At 32.1% G+C, this 15,306-nt stretch overlaps 1 protein-coding gene and 1 long non-coding RNA gene across 2 annotated transcripts in view; both read right to left on the bottom strand.

The window, feature by feature from the left end:
- The window catches only part of LOC133195709 (uncharacterized), a 94,820-nt gene that overhangs the window by 65,311 nt on the left and 14,203 nt on the right, over window positions 1-15,306 (bottom strand). The gene's annotated exons all lie outside the window — the stretch shown is intronic.
- On the bottom strand, window positions 9,583-12,297 carry LOC133194241 (toll-like receptor 4). Its single transcript, XM_061330239.1, has 2 exons — window positions 12,199-12,297; window positions 9,583-12,044 (listed from the first exon to the last, which is right to left on the bottom strand). The coding sequence occupies exons 1-2, from the start codon at window positions 12,248-12,250 to the stop codon at window positions 9,583-9,585; spliced, it is 2,514 nt and encodes an 837-aa protein (XP_061186223.1). The 5' UTR covers window positions 12,251-12,297.

Raw genomic sequence — 15,306 nt, forward strand, 5'->3', positions numbered from 1 at the left:
AATCTTTTTTTGTATCACTTTATTGCATCTTATTTGTAGTTTCGAAATATGTTGGTCCCATCGGAAACAAAAATGTCAACTTCCGGCCATAAGCGAAAAACTGCATAATTTGAGTATTTTACTTTCCCATAAATATTTTTTATAGATAAAGTATTTGAAATGATTTTTAGATATGTTATCAAGACTGTAAATGTCTAGAGTAACGTCAGATATCTTAGTAAAATTCACTTCCGGTCGCGTGTTTTACTGTCCGTAAAATGAGAATTTTTCTGAGCCAGATCTCGGAAACGGTAAGAGATTAAGACACCAAACTTTTATGAGTAATAGATCTTGACGAGTAAGCAAAACCATTTGGAGAAAGAACGTCAGTCGTCACTTCCGGTCGTCACAGGAAGTGATCAAAGAAATCAAAAATTTCAACTTTTCGTTTTTGAAACTTTTTTTGCATCACTTTATTGCATCTTATTTGTCGTTTCGAAATATGTCAGTCCCACTGGAAACAAAACGACAACTTCCGGTTATAAGAGAAAAACCACATAAGTTGAGTATTATACTTTCCCATAAATATCTCTTATAGATAATTAATTTGAAATGATTTTTAGATATTTTATTCAGACTGCAAATGTCTAAAGTATTTTTAGATATCTTTGTAAAATTCACTTCCGGTCCTGTGTTTTTCTGTCCTGAAAATGAGAAGTTCTCTGGGCGAGATCTCGGAAACAGTAAGAGATTAAGACACCAAACTTATACGAATAATAGATCTTGAGGAGTAGACAAAACATATATGGTTAAACGCGTCAACCGTCACTTCCGGTCGTCACAGGAAGTGATAAATATCAAAAATTTTAAGTTTTCTTTTTAAAATTAAAACTTGCATCACTTTATTGCAACTCTTTTGCTGTTTTCTGATATGTTAGATTCCACCGGAAACAAAAACCTAAGCTTCCGGTTTTATGAGATCGACTATGTTATTTCTATGTTTAACTGTCTCATAAATATCACTTAGAGATACAGTATTTGAAATGTTTTTTTATATATGTTGTAGATACTACAAATGTCTAGAAGAATTTCAGAGATTTTTAAACAATTCATTTCTAGTCGCGTGTTTTCCTGTACTCAAAATTAGAATGTGTTCTCAAAATTGCTTGACAACAGTAAAAGACTGAAGTCTAAAACTTTCAGGACTGATAGTAAATCATCAGTTCAAATGCATCGTGTGAAATCGTGTGTCGCCATTACTTCCGATCGTGACAGGAAGTGATACAAAAAAGTGAATTTTTGCAAGTTGTTTTCTTTCTACATTAGTTTTAGGATAATACCGAAGTTAGAAAGGACATGTCCACGCAAATTATATCCGCTAAAAGTAGCCGCCAAAAAACCGCTAAAAACACTGTGTTACATAGGCGACTCCCAACAGGAAGTGGTATAACGGAAGACCTTCTCATTACTAGTAATGAGTTTCTAGTTATTATTCTTTTTTCTTCTTATTTCTTCTCCGGTACTTTTTTGTCCGCGAGTGTTCTTGGAAACTGCTCATCCAATTGAGTTAAAACCTTTTTAGGGTTAATAGGCATGTTATGTAGATTTGCGGAACAAAGGTCATTTTGCGCGCACGTGCATGCACGTGCGTGCGCGTGCAATGGGTAAAATGACCAATATACTTGATATAGCTGTAATTTTTATATTTTTTGGTGAAATGCTTTGATACTCAGAATATAAGGATATATTAAAAGTGTGAACAAGATGACATGGTCAACATGCACATGCATGCGCGTGCGCGCACGCGCAAAGCGTAAAATGACCAATTTACTTGATAATATCGTAACTTTTATACTTTTTGATGAAATGCTTTGATACTCAAAATATTTATATATATAGAAAGAGTAGACAAGATGCCATGGTCATCATGCACATGCATGCATATGCATGCACGTGCGCGCGCGTGCAATGTGTTAAATGACTAATATAATTAATATAGCCGTAATTTTTATATTTTTTGATGAAAAGCTTTGATATTAAGAATATATAGATATATTAAAAGTGTAGACAAGATGATTTGGCCATCATGCACATGCATGCACATGCGCGCGCGTGCAATGTGTTAAATGACCAATATACTTAATATAGCTGTAACTTTTATATTTTTTTATGAAAAGCTTTGATACTATGAATTAACAGACATATTATAAGTGTACACAAAATGGCATGGTCATTATGAACATGCATGCATGTGCGCGTAATGCTAAGATGACCAATATGCTTGATTTAGCCGGAACTTATATATTTTTTGATGAAATGTTTTGATACTGAGAATATAAAGATGCATATATAGTATAGACGGGATGACATGGTCATCCTGCACATGCATGCATGTGCGCGCGCGTGAAATGAAAAAAATGACCAATATACTTCATTGCCTTATTTAATGAAGCTTACAGGGAAAAAGTCACCAAAAGGGAGTTGGGGAGCGTTTGGGGAACATCTGTAACGGTCCCCGTTACAATTATAACTAGTTAAGGTCTTCCGTTTCAGTCGGAAAACCTTATAGTGATTGTACTGTTTATTATTAGGGCTTTTCGCTTTCAGGCGAAAAGCCCTATTGTTTTCGTCTTTTTTATTATTATTATTATTATTATTATTATTATACTGAACACTTTTTTCGTTCAGCATTTGAGGAGTATCTTTAAAAATAGGACTTTTGTCTTATAACTACTAAATAGGAAATATAAATGTCTCGCGTATGTAAGGTTTTGATCTTCCGGTTTAGTCACTTCCGGTTTCTATTAAGGAGAAACTAAAATACTTAAAGAAGCTAAAATCTTTCTCATTTTGAATGTCTAGACTTTCAAATTCTAGATATAAATTCTAGAGATCAATACCTAGAAAAAAGTCAGCGATGGTGATTTTGGACCACTGATACTTTCTTAGATATAAGACTTCAAACATTGAAAAAGGGGGAATGAAATTTTTAAAAGTCACAATTAAGGTTTGAAAATTATTTTGAGCAATGAAATACGTTAAGACTAATAAGTTGAACATATACTGAAAGTTTCATATCGATCCAAGCCGAACTTCCGGTTTTAGGGGTCTTTGAAAATTGTCTATGGGAGTTTCTATGTTAAATTGAAATCAGTCGTGGCACGTTTCCTCTTAAAGTAATCAAGATATTCTTTTGAGATTTTAAGTGTACAATGACCTTGATTCGGTACCAACTTTATTAGGTCATGAAAAGAAAATTCGGGAAAATAAGGGATTTCTAGGGGCCAACATTGAAAACAGACTTTTTCCTGTAACTTTTATATTTCTGAATGAATTTTTAAACAGTTTTCTATTCTGGGTTCAGATCAAAGAGAAAAATCTAAGAATTATGGTCCGTGGGATCACTTTTTGACCCCTTCTAGGAGTTACAGAAGACTGAAATAATGTAATTTTTATTTATTTCAAAAAGAATGGAGTAAGAGTTATCTCCCTTTGAAGATCAGTTAACAGGCTTACATACTCTTTAGGTTTCAAGTTTGGTATGCATATGACAAGTACTTCCGGTTTTATGAATCTCTAAATTTGTCTATGGGAGTTCTCATGTTAAATGGAAAATTGCATATTTCACGATATCTCTTAAAGTAATCAAGATATTCTTGTGAAAATTTAGTGATATAATGACTGTGATATTGTGCCAAACCCATTAGAGCTTGAAAATGAATTTCTGGAAAATAAGGGATTTCTAGGGGTCAAAGTTTAAAACTGACCTTTGCCCATAACTTTTTTAATTCTTAATGTATTTTTGAACAGTTTTCTTTTCTGGGTTAAGCTTAAAGAGTACAATCTAAAAATTATGGTCCGTGGGTCACTTTTTGACCCCTTATAGGAGTTACAGAGGACTGAAATAATAAAATTTTTATCTATTTCAAATATGATGAAGAAAGAGTTACCTCCCTTTGCACATCCATCGGCGGGCTTACATACTCTTTAGGTTTCAAGTTTGGTATGCATATGACAAGTACTTCCGGTTTTATGAATCTCTGAAATTGTCTATGGGAGTTCCCATGTTAAATGGAAAAATGCACATGTCTCGATATCTCCTAAACTAAATAAGATATTCTTGTGAAAATTGAGTGATATAATGACTTTGATAATGTTTCAACCCAATAGTGGTCTGAAAATGAAATTCTGAAAAATAAGGGATTTCAAGGGGCTAATATTGAAAACAGATTTCCCCATGTTACTTTTTTATTTCTAAATGAATTTTTAAATAGTTTTCGATTCCGAGTTCAGCATAAAAGGTACAGTTTAAAAATTATGGTCCGTGGGGTCACTTTTTGATCCCTTATAGGTGTTTTAGAGACCTGAAATATAGTAACTGTTAGTGATTTTCAAAAATAACATTGTAAGAGTTACCCCCCTTTGCAGAGCTCAAGTGAGAATTACATACTCTTTAGGTTTCAAATTTTATAAGCTCCTGAAGACTTGATCCAGTTTGATTATTGTTTTTATGTTTTTCATTTTGTTAGATTTATCGCTCTTTAAGGTCCTTGTGATTTTAAGCGTCGAAAAGCCCTCCGTTTTTGTTGAACGACAAAAAAGGTCTAGTTATTATTATTATTATTTTTTTCCCATTTTTTGTCCAAGCGATTTCTCAGAGATGGCTCAATGGATTTTCTTGAAACTTTCAGGGTTTATGACAAATAAAATAAACTAAAAACATTTTTAAGGATTTTGCAAAATTCACTTCCGGTCGTCAGATATGTCCGATTTCCGTTTTTTCAAGAGAGTTCATGTCCGGACGTTTTCTCAAAAACGGCAAAAGATTAAGACCTCAAACTTTCAGGGATTATAGATCATGACAAGTATGTTTGTGGAACATGTTTAAATCCGTCAGCCGTCACTTCCGGTCGTCACAGGAAGTGATCAAAGAAATCGAAAATTTCAACTTTTCTTATTTTAATTAAATCTTGTATCACTTAATTGCATCTGTTTTGCAGTTTCGAAATATGTTGGTCCCACTGGAAACAGAAACGTCAACTTCCGGTTACAAGCGAAAAACTACATAATTTGAGCATTTTACTTTCCCATAAATATCGCTTATAGAAGAAGTATTTGAAATGATTTTTAGATATGTTATTCAGACTGCAAATGTCTAGAGTAACGTCAAATATCTTGGTTAAATTCACTTCCGGTCGCGTGTTTTACTGTCCGCAAAATGAGAACTTGTCAAAGTGAGATCTCAGAAACGGTAAGAGATTAAGACACCAAACTTATATGAGTAATAGAGCTTAATGAGTAGGCAAAACCCTTTGGGTTAATAGCGTCAGCCGTCACTTCCGGTCTTCACAGGAAGTGATCAAAGAAATCACGAATTTCAACTTTTCTCTTTTGAAATAAATCTTGCATCATATAATTGAATCTCTTTCACAGTTTCTCTATGTGTTGGTCTCACTGGAAACAAAAAACGACAACTTCCGGTTATAAGACAAAACTATGTAAATGGGATTTTTAACTTTCCCAAAAATATCGCTTATAGATAAAGTTTTTGAAATGATTTTTATTTATGTTATTGAGACTGCAATTGTCTAGTGTGAAGTCAACCATCTTAGAAAAATGTGCACTTCCGGTCGCGTGTTTTTCTGTCCTCAAATTGAGATTTTGTTCACCAAATTGCTCAGAAACAGTACATTGCTGAAGTCTAAAACTTTCAGAACTGATAGAGAGTCCTCAGTTCATCTGCATAATGTAAAAATCGTACGTTGCCGTCACTTCCGGTCGTGACAGGAAGCGATGAAAAAAGTAAATTTTTAAAGTTTTACTTTCTTTTTACAGAAATGTTTGGCTAATACGGATGTTAGATAGACTGTAACAATGCAATTTATTTTCACCGGAAGGCCCAACCGAAAAACCGGAAGTTGTCTCAAACATGAGTAGTTTTTCATAGAAACTTTTAGGGAGGATCAGTTGTGAATAATTTAGGTGTAGAATGAACATTTTATTCATTTGGAGCACTTTCAATCATGACGTAGTACATAAAGAAAACAGGAAAGTAATTCCGTTTTTTTTTTTATTGTATTTACATATCTTTGGAAACCTTGAGATAACTTTTGTTAATTATTTAGAGTAATCTTATTGACAAGATTGTGGTTTTTTTTCCGAAGAAGTCAAGAAAACGGAAGACCTGTTATTGCCTAGGCAATAACTATCTAGTTATTATTATTATTCTTTTTTTCTACTTTCTTCTCCGGTACTTTTTTGTCCGCGAGTGTTCTCATAGAACCACTCATCCGATTGACATGAAACTTTTTTAGGGTTAATAGGCATGTTGTGTAGGTGTTCGGAACGAAGGTCATTTTGCGCGCACATGCATGCACGTGCGCGCGCGTGCAATGAGTGAAATGACTGATATACTTGATGAAGCCGTAACTTTGATATTTCTTGATGAATTGCTTTGAAACTCAAAATATAAAGATACATTAGTAGTCTAGACAAGATAACCTGGTCAAATTAGCGTGAACTCACGCGCATGCACGTGCGCTCTTCTCTGATTGGCTGATACAAAAATCTCAATAATTTCCTTGTTTTTTGACAAAATACTTTGAAATTTAGAATATAAGTATATATTATAAGGTGCTACAACATGTTATATAGGAAATTTCTTGAAAACACGCGCATGCAGATGTGCTGCAATCTGATTGGTTGAAACTTTAAATGTCTATAACTCCCTTGGTTTTCAACAAAACAGGATGAAATTTATGACATGGATAGGCACATAGAGCTCCTACATTATAATACTATCAAAATTGAATGCAAGGACCTGCATGTGCGTATGCTGAATTCTGATTGGCTAATACTTAAAGGGTTACATTTCTCTTATTTTTCAATGAAATTCTTTAATATTTAACACAACTGTATGTATTGTGAGACACTATAAGAAAATTAAAGTGAAAAATGTAGAAAACATGTGCAAGCACATGCGCTGAAATTTGATTGGCTAATACCCATATGGCTATATCGGAGTAGTTTTCCAATGAAATACCCTTAAAAATAAAGTGTCCATCTATATTACAAAAGTATTGTCTAATTTATTGAAGCTTGTAGAAAATGGGGCATCATAAGGGATTTGGGGAGCCGTTTGGGGAACATCTGTAACGGTTCCCGTTACAATTAGCACTAGTTACAATTGATTTCATAGCGAAAGGATATCGGTATATTGTTGAACTTTTAAGATTAAGACAGAGACGCGGTATAACAAGTGTTCCAAGGAACGCATGTGTCGCCTGCTTTATAGCTTCATTAAAGGTGTAAATAAATCTAAGAGTGGTCGAGTTTTTATCTACTATAAGCATAATAGACTGATAGTTCATGCATTTGCCTGCAGAGAAAAAAAGGGCATCCATGGATAGAATCTGACAATCAAAGAGAATAACCCTCAAATGAATAATTAAATTGAAATTATTAGAAATATCTATTTGTCATTTTATTAATACGTGTTTCCAACAATCCTCCAAAAAAGATATCAGTCTGTCTTGACAACAATTTTCGGTCTTCACGATCCATTTGAATTCCGATCCCGTATTTTTATGGTATTTAAATATAAGTTTGTGTTTAACTGAATATCTTACACTTTCAAAGTACTTTTTCATGAACTGAACGTGTTTCTAATAATCATTCAAAAGAGATTTCAGTCTGTCTTTACTGAAATTCTCAGTCTACATGATCCATTGTGGAATGCTGATCCTGATGTATTTTCATAGTACTGAAAAATATAAGTTTGTCTGGTAACTGAATATCATACGGTTTCAAATTACACTATCATGAGCTCATAAACATTTATAATTGCTTATTTTTTAAACCCCGGTTCTCAAAATTCAAAATCATAAGTTTAAATAAACTGCCCGAGATATTTTTTTGCAAAGTAGGTCAAAGGTCAGGTCAAGTGGATTGTAATGCTGGTATTTTCCATATTGTCCAATGACAAACAGTGCATATATTAAATAGCATACACTTATCTCTTAATTGTCAAAAATATGCTGTATTTCGGACCCCTGAGCTCTTTTGAAAAGTAGGTATAAGGTCAAGGTAAAAGGTCACTAGGTCGGTAACCATGGTAATTTACAAAAGCCACAGTGCCAAGCAATATATGTGCAAAATTTCAAATCAATATCTCTTACAGTTCTTGAGATATAAAGTGTGACAGACGGACATACGGACAGTCAACTACATGTAGACGGACAGATAGACAGACAGACACAGGATAAAGTGATCTTTTAGTGCCACTGTGCTCTGCAGACGACACAAAAATGCAAGTAGCAGAATTCCAATTTGTATATATTCATGCTGTTAAATATCAACACTGTTTATTTTTTCGGAATTTTTAAGACGTATTTCCTATGGGCGTCCTTAACCTAGCTGCGTATAATCGAGGATAATTATTATATATTATATATATATATATAAATATATATAATAAATAGTACAAATAATTTAATAACAAGGTTCACAGGGTTCGATAGTCACACACCAAAAAAAAAAAAAAAGATTCTAAACATTCAATCCTCTCAAAGTAATGATGAACCTTTTTTTGTCCTTCGGAAGAATCACATGGACTTCTTTAGCATTTCGTATCCAGCGACTCACATTAGTTACATAAATTTGTTATATAAAGTGAAGAAAAGTCTTTATATTCTCTATATAGAGAAACAGGCAACATGATTGATATTTGCTCCTCCGAAAAATATTGACGTCCATTTAAATTTTACTATTGACAGGCAAAGATTTTTTTGATTATACTTGGTAGATTGATTTATTTGAGGAATGAATTTAATATAGCTACCCAATTTATACGGTATTATACCGCGAAGCGGTTTATATAAAAGCGTAAACTGTTCCAACCCACTTTATTACTTATGAACTGGGTAGCTATTAAATTTATTCCTTATAATTTAATTTTCATTCATTTAGTGTAAGAAAAAAGATTATTGCCCATAAAAAATGACTTCAAATTATACAAAATTTAAACGTAACGTCAGGCAACGCAAGTCATTGTGAATTAGGCAACCCAATTCATACAATATTGAGTAAATTTTTTATCCAATAAAATTGCCCGTTACAATCAGAATTAAATTATTGTGACACAATGATACAGTCGTGACTTCAAAAAACTCAACGTCATAATTATAAAAACTCCAAGTAACAAATCATGGCAACTTGAGGATTCGCTACAACTACAGTCAACGTGCAGGTAATGTATTCGGCATAAATGATTTGCTGAATGTTAATAAATGAAATCAAAATACCGTTTCATTAATTTGTTTTTCTTTTTCATATAACAAAACAATTACTGCCTGTGTTTTCGAGCAAAATTGATTATGTTAGCCACCTCGGAACGTAAATATTGCCCTTCATTTGCTTGCTTCGAGCAATATTTCATCCCTTGGGGGGCTGACAGAAACAATGTAGCCCTCAACCCAGTCAATATTTGCATAATACAAGGGAATCAACATATTTTATAAATGAGCTGAATTGGAAACTGAATATATACACAATAACAATACACATACAAGAATAAATGATCAATGCAAAACCGATTTTTCCAATTTAATTCGAGTGCAAAGCGGTAGATAATTCTTGCAAAAATGTCATCACATTCTCTCCAATTTCTGGCCATCGAATACTTGTGATAGACCACCATATGTATCTGAGGTCTTTTGGCATTCTTTCTACAGGAATGTCATCTTTAATGATCACTATTATTGATTTTTCTCTGTGATTGTGAAATGCATGAGTGACCACCATCTGAATGGCATAAGTATCCCACCCACTCTTCAGGAAGTTTTCCGTTACGAGAATAATAACTTTCCGGCTATCATCAATACATTGCAAAAGTTGCTCAGCTTTTGATATACCAGGAATAAAGTCTATATCCGGTAAGCTAATTAGGAAGCCCAAATCGACCAACTCTCCATACAGAGTTGTACAGGCTAATTGATAATCCTCTTCTGCGTATGACACAAAAGCGTCAAACTGGAATGTTTTTGCATTTACAACATGTACGACACCTTTCCATCGACTACGCAGGCGCAGAATAACATAATCAACATGAACACGATATTTTTTGACGAATGCTGCTGCCAATATTGTCGTTAGTAAAAGTACTAGCATAATGAGAGAACATATCAGCCATATGTTTGCTTGACATTTCTTTTCAAATTCTATAAATACCTTTTCCTGAAAAAACTCTGCTAATGGCACCGATTTGCTGTTGCACAGAGTGATTTTCAAATCTCCAAATCTGATTTGATTTTCTTTCATCCATTTGAGAGAAGAAATATGCGCACATTCACAATTTATTGGGTTTCCTTCGATATGTATTTTAAAATTCTTATTTAATGTTAATAAGTTGTCAATATCATATTTTGTTAAGAATGTTAATTTATTAAAGCGAAGATAAAGGTGATCTAGCTTTTGTAAGTGTGATACAGGTATTGTTGACAATTCGTTGTGATCGAGATACAAAGTTGAAAGAGAAAGCCTTTGATCAACAAACGTAGTTGGTGGCAAATAAGATATATAATTTTTACTCAAATCTGCAATTTTCAGTCTTTTTAGCCCAATGAAAATTTTTTCCATAATTAAATTATTAGTGAAGTCAAGATCCGCATTGCTTGCGAGAAATGTTTCCAGTTTTGTAGCAAACTGTAATATTGGATACTTAATTTTACTGCATTCGTTATTAGATATGTCAAGAACTTCTAAAGAAGGCGTTTGTATCGGCGCTACACGTTTACACAGAAAGTTTGTGTATGGCACATGTAGTTCTTTTAAACGTTCTCCGGACAGAGTAAAATCAACGGATGGGAAACTCAAAGGAGGAATATCAGTCTTAGAAGCTTGTAATACTGTTAAATGTTTTGACAGATTTATAGTAAAAATCGGCCTGTTTTTGAAATGAATACGAATTGGATCACTGTAGTTTATCATTTTCCTAACAATAGTACAAAAATCAATAAACATAAAGAATAGTACTCGCAATCGTGGATATGCTGTGAGAAAATCCACCATAATATCAGGCTTAATAAACGCAATTCTATTCATAGATATGTCAAAGTACTCCATGCATTGACCCATTCGAGTCTTTAGAGGGTTGTCCGAAATTCTAGATATCCGGTTTTTACTAAGTGTGACGTTCTTGGTGCATGTATTGAACAAATATTTACAATTTTGCTTGTTTAGAAAAATTTCTCTTTCTGGGTGTCTTGGTTTATTTTCATCAGCATTAATATAATCCATTGTTCTATTCTGAAGACATTTCAAGGATAGTAATGCAACGTTCAAGTCGCACATTCCACCAAAGTCAATGAACACACCTTTCAAAACAGGAAATGAGCAAAAGATTTCTTCACTGACATCACAATACACTAGGTTCCTGAAATATAATTTCAGGTAATAGATGGGAGAGTTGGACAGACCGACAAACGTACTCTTTTTAAGATGAAATTTTGATTTTTCTTTGAACAAAATCACTTTTTCCAACTGTGTTAACTTTCGAAAATGGTCACTAAAAAGAAAGCCTTTGAAGACCCCTAATGTCAAACTTTTCAAAGTCAATATTCTGGAAATTTCAATATCTGGATATCCCAGATGTTCAAATGCATTGTAATGTATATGCAAAACTTTCAGCTTTGTTAGATTAGCAAATGATTGGTTGGCTAGCGAAAATTTTCCCAAATTGCACTTGTAAAGAGTAAGAACACATAAATTCTCCAGTGAACCAAAAGCAAATTTTCTTATTATTCTAATATTGTTGTACTGTAGATAGAGAGCTTTTATATTTGGCAACAATTTGATATTGACCCTAGAAAAGGTCTCAGATGAGAAAGTGGTGAATTTGTTTCCGGAAAGATCCAAAGCCAATGACGTATTTCGATATTTTTCTGGTATATTTCGAGGAACTGTTTGCAAGCTAAGAAAACTGCAATCCCATAACCATCCTCGATTCTCACAATCATCGGTGTGAGGCCTGAAGCTACACATCTCAGTATTAGTTGTTTCTGTGTTATCTAAATTAAAAAAAAAATAATTAAATGTTGTGTATTTGTCAAGCAAAAAACATATATCACTTAATATAAAGATCAAATTTTATCACGAACACGGTAATTATTTTAGTCTTCTTGTTAAATACGGGTAGAATTTTAAGAAACAACAAGTACTTACTCAGAACATGGAAAATGACAAGACATTTGATAATTGCAAGATGAACCATCATGACCGTCACATGCTAAGAACTCTTCATTCTTTGAGTGAATTGTCTGTTGTCTTATATCAATCCAGAGGTCTACACAAAACAAATCTTAATAATTATATATAAAGGGTTTTAGAGGTTATAAGAATCTTTTTATTTCTAAGAATCTCACTTTTTTATATACTAAGAAGGTATTGATAAATGTGACCTTCACCCAACACACAAAGATAAGCAAGTGACCTCTGATGTTTGAAATGCATCTCCCTAATGCATAGAGGGAGCGAGGAATGTTTCAATTTTTTTCCATTTACATGTACAGTTACTTACTGTATTGATCCTGTGGGAAAAATAAATCTAAAGGCTAAACATTGCAATATAAATGTTCCCCATTTTATATGCAATATTATTGAGAGGTAATTGAACATACGTTGATACTTTTATCAGCTATATCATTATAACTCAATGCAGTTTCTACTAGTACTGTGCTTTATCTACATGTACAATGTCCCTTTTGTATTACATGCAGATTTATTTGTTATCAATTAAGAATAATATTTTTCATTTGAATAAAGAGAAAGGAATATCTTCTTCAGTCTGTGCTAATTAATTTTCACATTCATTCTATTGCAGGACACTACATTTTTATGCCTATTCCACTAGATATCATGTCGAATTAAGCAGAAAATAAGCACACTCAGTTTCATTTTAATTTATTATTGCTTTAATCAAAATGAATGATAAGGATTATTGCTTTTCCCTGGAAATGTAAATTAAGGTCACTTTTCAAAATATTTTTTATCATGCCAATAAGAAATCTCATCTTCGACTTTTTAAAAACAGTAACTGTCACTTTTCTGCATTGCTGCAGTAATCGAACTCTGAACATAGTCAAAAATGCATTTTAAAGAAAATCAAGAACATATTACCATAGTCCTCACAACTTATAAAAATCAATTATTTGCCATATATGAATTCATAATACAAATCATTACACCAATCGTGTGTTTAAAAGGATTTTTCACTATATGTACCACAACTTTAATATATCCTTAAGTTTAATAACGTTGAATACGATTACTTACTGTGTCTTACGATTACTCACAATATCCTATCACGTTACAAATAAAAAAAATGATGTACCTCAAAAATTTAGTCTCTCTCTCTCTCTCTCTATTTATATATATACTAACAGGAAATTTCTATCATGTTTTGAAAATACTGCATTGATAGACTTTTCAAAGTCCTTTTCAAAGTCCTCTTGGGTAATGATTTAAAGAGTACACGATTCAAAACCATTCAACTTAATTATATGTTGGAGAGATCAACAATGTAGGTCTCAATGCCAATTAAAATATGGAGTAAGTTACAAAAGGAAAGGGAAAGAAATTGCTTCTATATACAGAGAACTATTTATATGTATAATTTATGTATTTGTTATTTTACGAAATCATTAATAAACATTGAATTCTTTCCTACAGGTGCTACCGAAATATACCGTAAATCCGGAAATTTTTCCTGTAGATAAATTTTTAGCAAATTTTCGCAAAAATATATTTCTTAAAAATAAATCAACAACAAAAAATGAAAACAAATAAATTTGCTATTTTAAACAAGATGAACAGGTGTTTGTAAGCAGTGGTCATTTTAAGAAACCTGTTTATACTAACAAGTCAATTACCCATGATAATCCGTGTGTGAAAGTGCCTTCACTTCACCGATGGTTTGACAGGCAGTTTGTCTCTTTTAAATTATTTCTCTAAGAAAGAGAGGGCAGTTGTTTAAGAACAAATGTTTTTATCTGAAGGTTTGTTAAAGCTGATATCGTTTTATATATTTTATGTACATGCATAATTTATTAAAATGTTATGAAAACTTTAAATAGTTTAGATGTTTTATCTCTTAAATTCTATTATTTTTATGTGATTATTGAACATTTGTATTGTTTAGTTTTGCATACACACGTGTAATTTATTGAAAGTACATAATCCGATTATTGAATGTTGGCATCTTTTAATATTGTATGTACATGTGTATGCGAAACTTATAAACTGCTATGAAAATTTTAAGCACGTTTTGATTTAAGCACCATGATTGTCAATTCGCAAAAATTTGAAACGTAAAAATTAATCAACAACTTTTTGACCCAGATCCGCAAAAATAAATCGACGTAAAAATTTCCAGATTTACGGTATGTTTCGCCTGATTATAGGAATAATTTCAAGCATTGAAAGCGTGGGAATTACTTAAAATCCTTTTTACATAATGTAATAAAATATTAATTATACATATTTTAGAAATTCTAAAGCAATAATAAACTGTGTTTATGAATCTCTTAAAATTCTCATCATATATATAGAACATGTTTCCCCGCATTATTAGAATAAAAATTAAGGTTATGAAAAAAAATTCTGAAAATTACAAATTTTTCTGCTAGAGCATTTAATCACCAAAAAATATTTGTACAGAGATAAGCTATCTTGGAATTCTGTGAATTATTGATCCTATTTATTATTGTTTGTTCAAGAAAAAAAATGAGCTGATATCAAGCTGGAATTCAAATGAAACTGTAGTGGATTTATGATTTGCGTGTAATGTGTAATAATTCAAAAATAAATCTCAAAAAGGCAGAAGAATTAATTTTTTTAACAGGTCCATTAAGTTTTGAAAAACGACGCGTACAAATATGGCTTTCTTAGATCAGAGAAAAAATGCACCTAGTACTTATATAACTCGATGATATAATAAAAGTGTGATTAAAACTTTTCCATTTTTTATTAAAAGAAATAAATATTAGTCAGTGATTGGATTGTTAGTTAAAAGCAGAAAAGAACAATATAATTTGTTCACTAAACTGATATCATTCGGTAAGAATGCTTATATTTCGATATGATTTATAGTAATTTGAATTAATTTAAATCCAAATTGAGGAAAACTTTAGAAATCAAGTTAACATGGGATATAAAAATTTTATTTATTCTCATGGGGAATATCATTCTTCCTTGTTGAAATTGTATTGATTTTAATGAAATGGTTTGCATATTTTATAAATTTTAATGTTTAAAAAAATTCATCGTCCATTT

This window comes from Saccostrea echinata, unplaced genomic scaffold (assembly GCF_033153115.1).
Source record: "Saccostrea echinata isolate AGI-Se365-2 ecotype Australia unplaced genomic scaffold, CSIRO_AGI_Sech_v1 ptg000029l, whole genome shotgun sequence".
Classification (NCBI taxonomy): domain Eukaryota; kingdom Metazoa; phylum Mollusca; class Bivalvia; order Ostreida; family Ostreidae; genus Saccostrea; species Saccostrea echinata.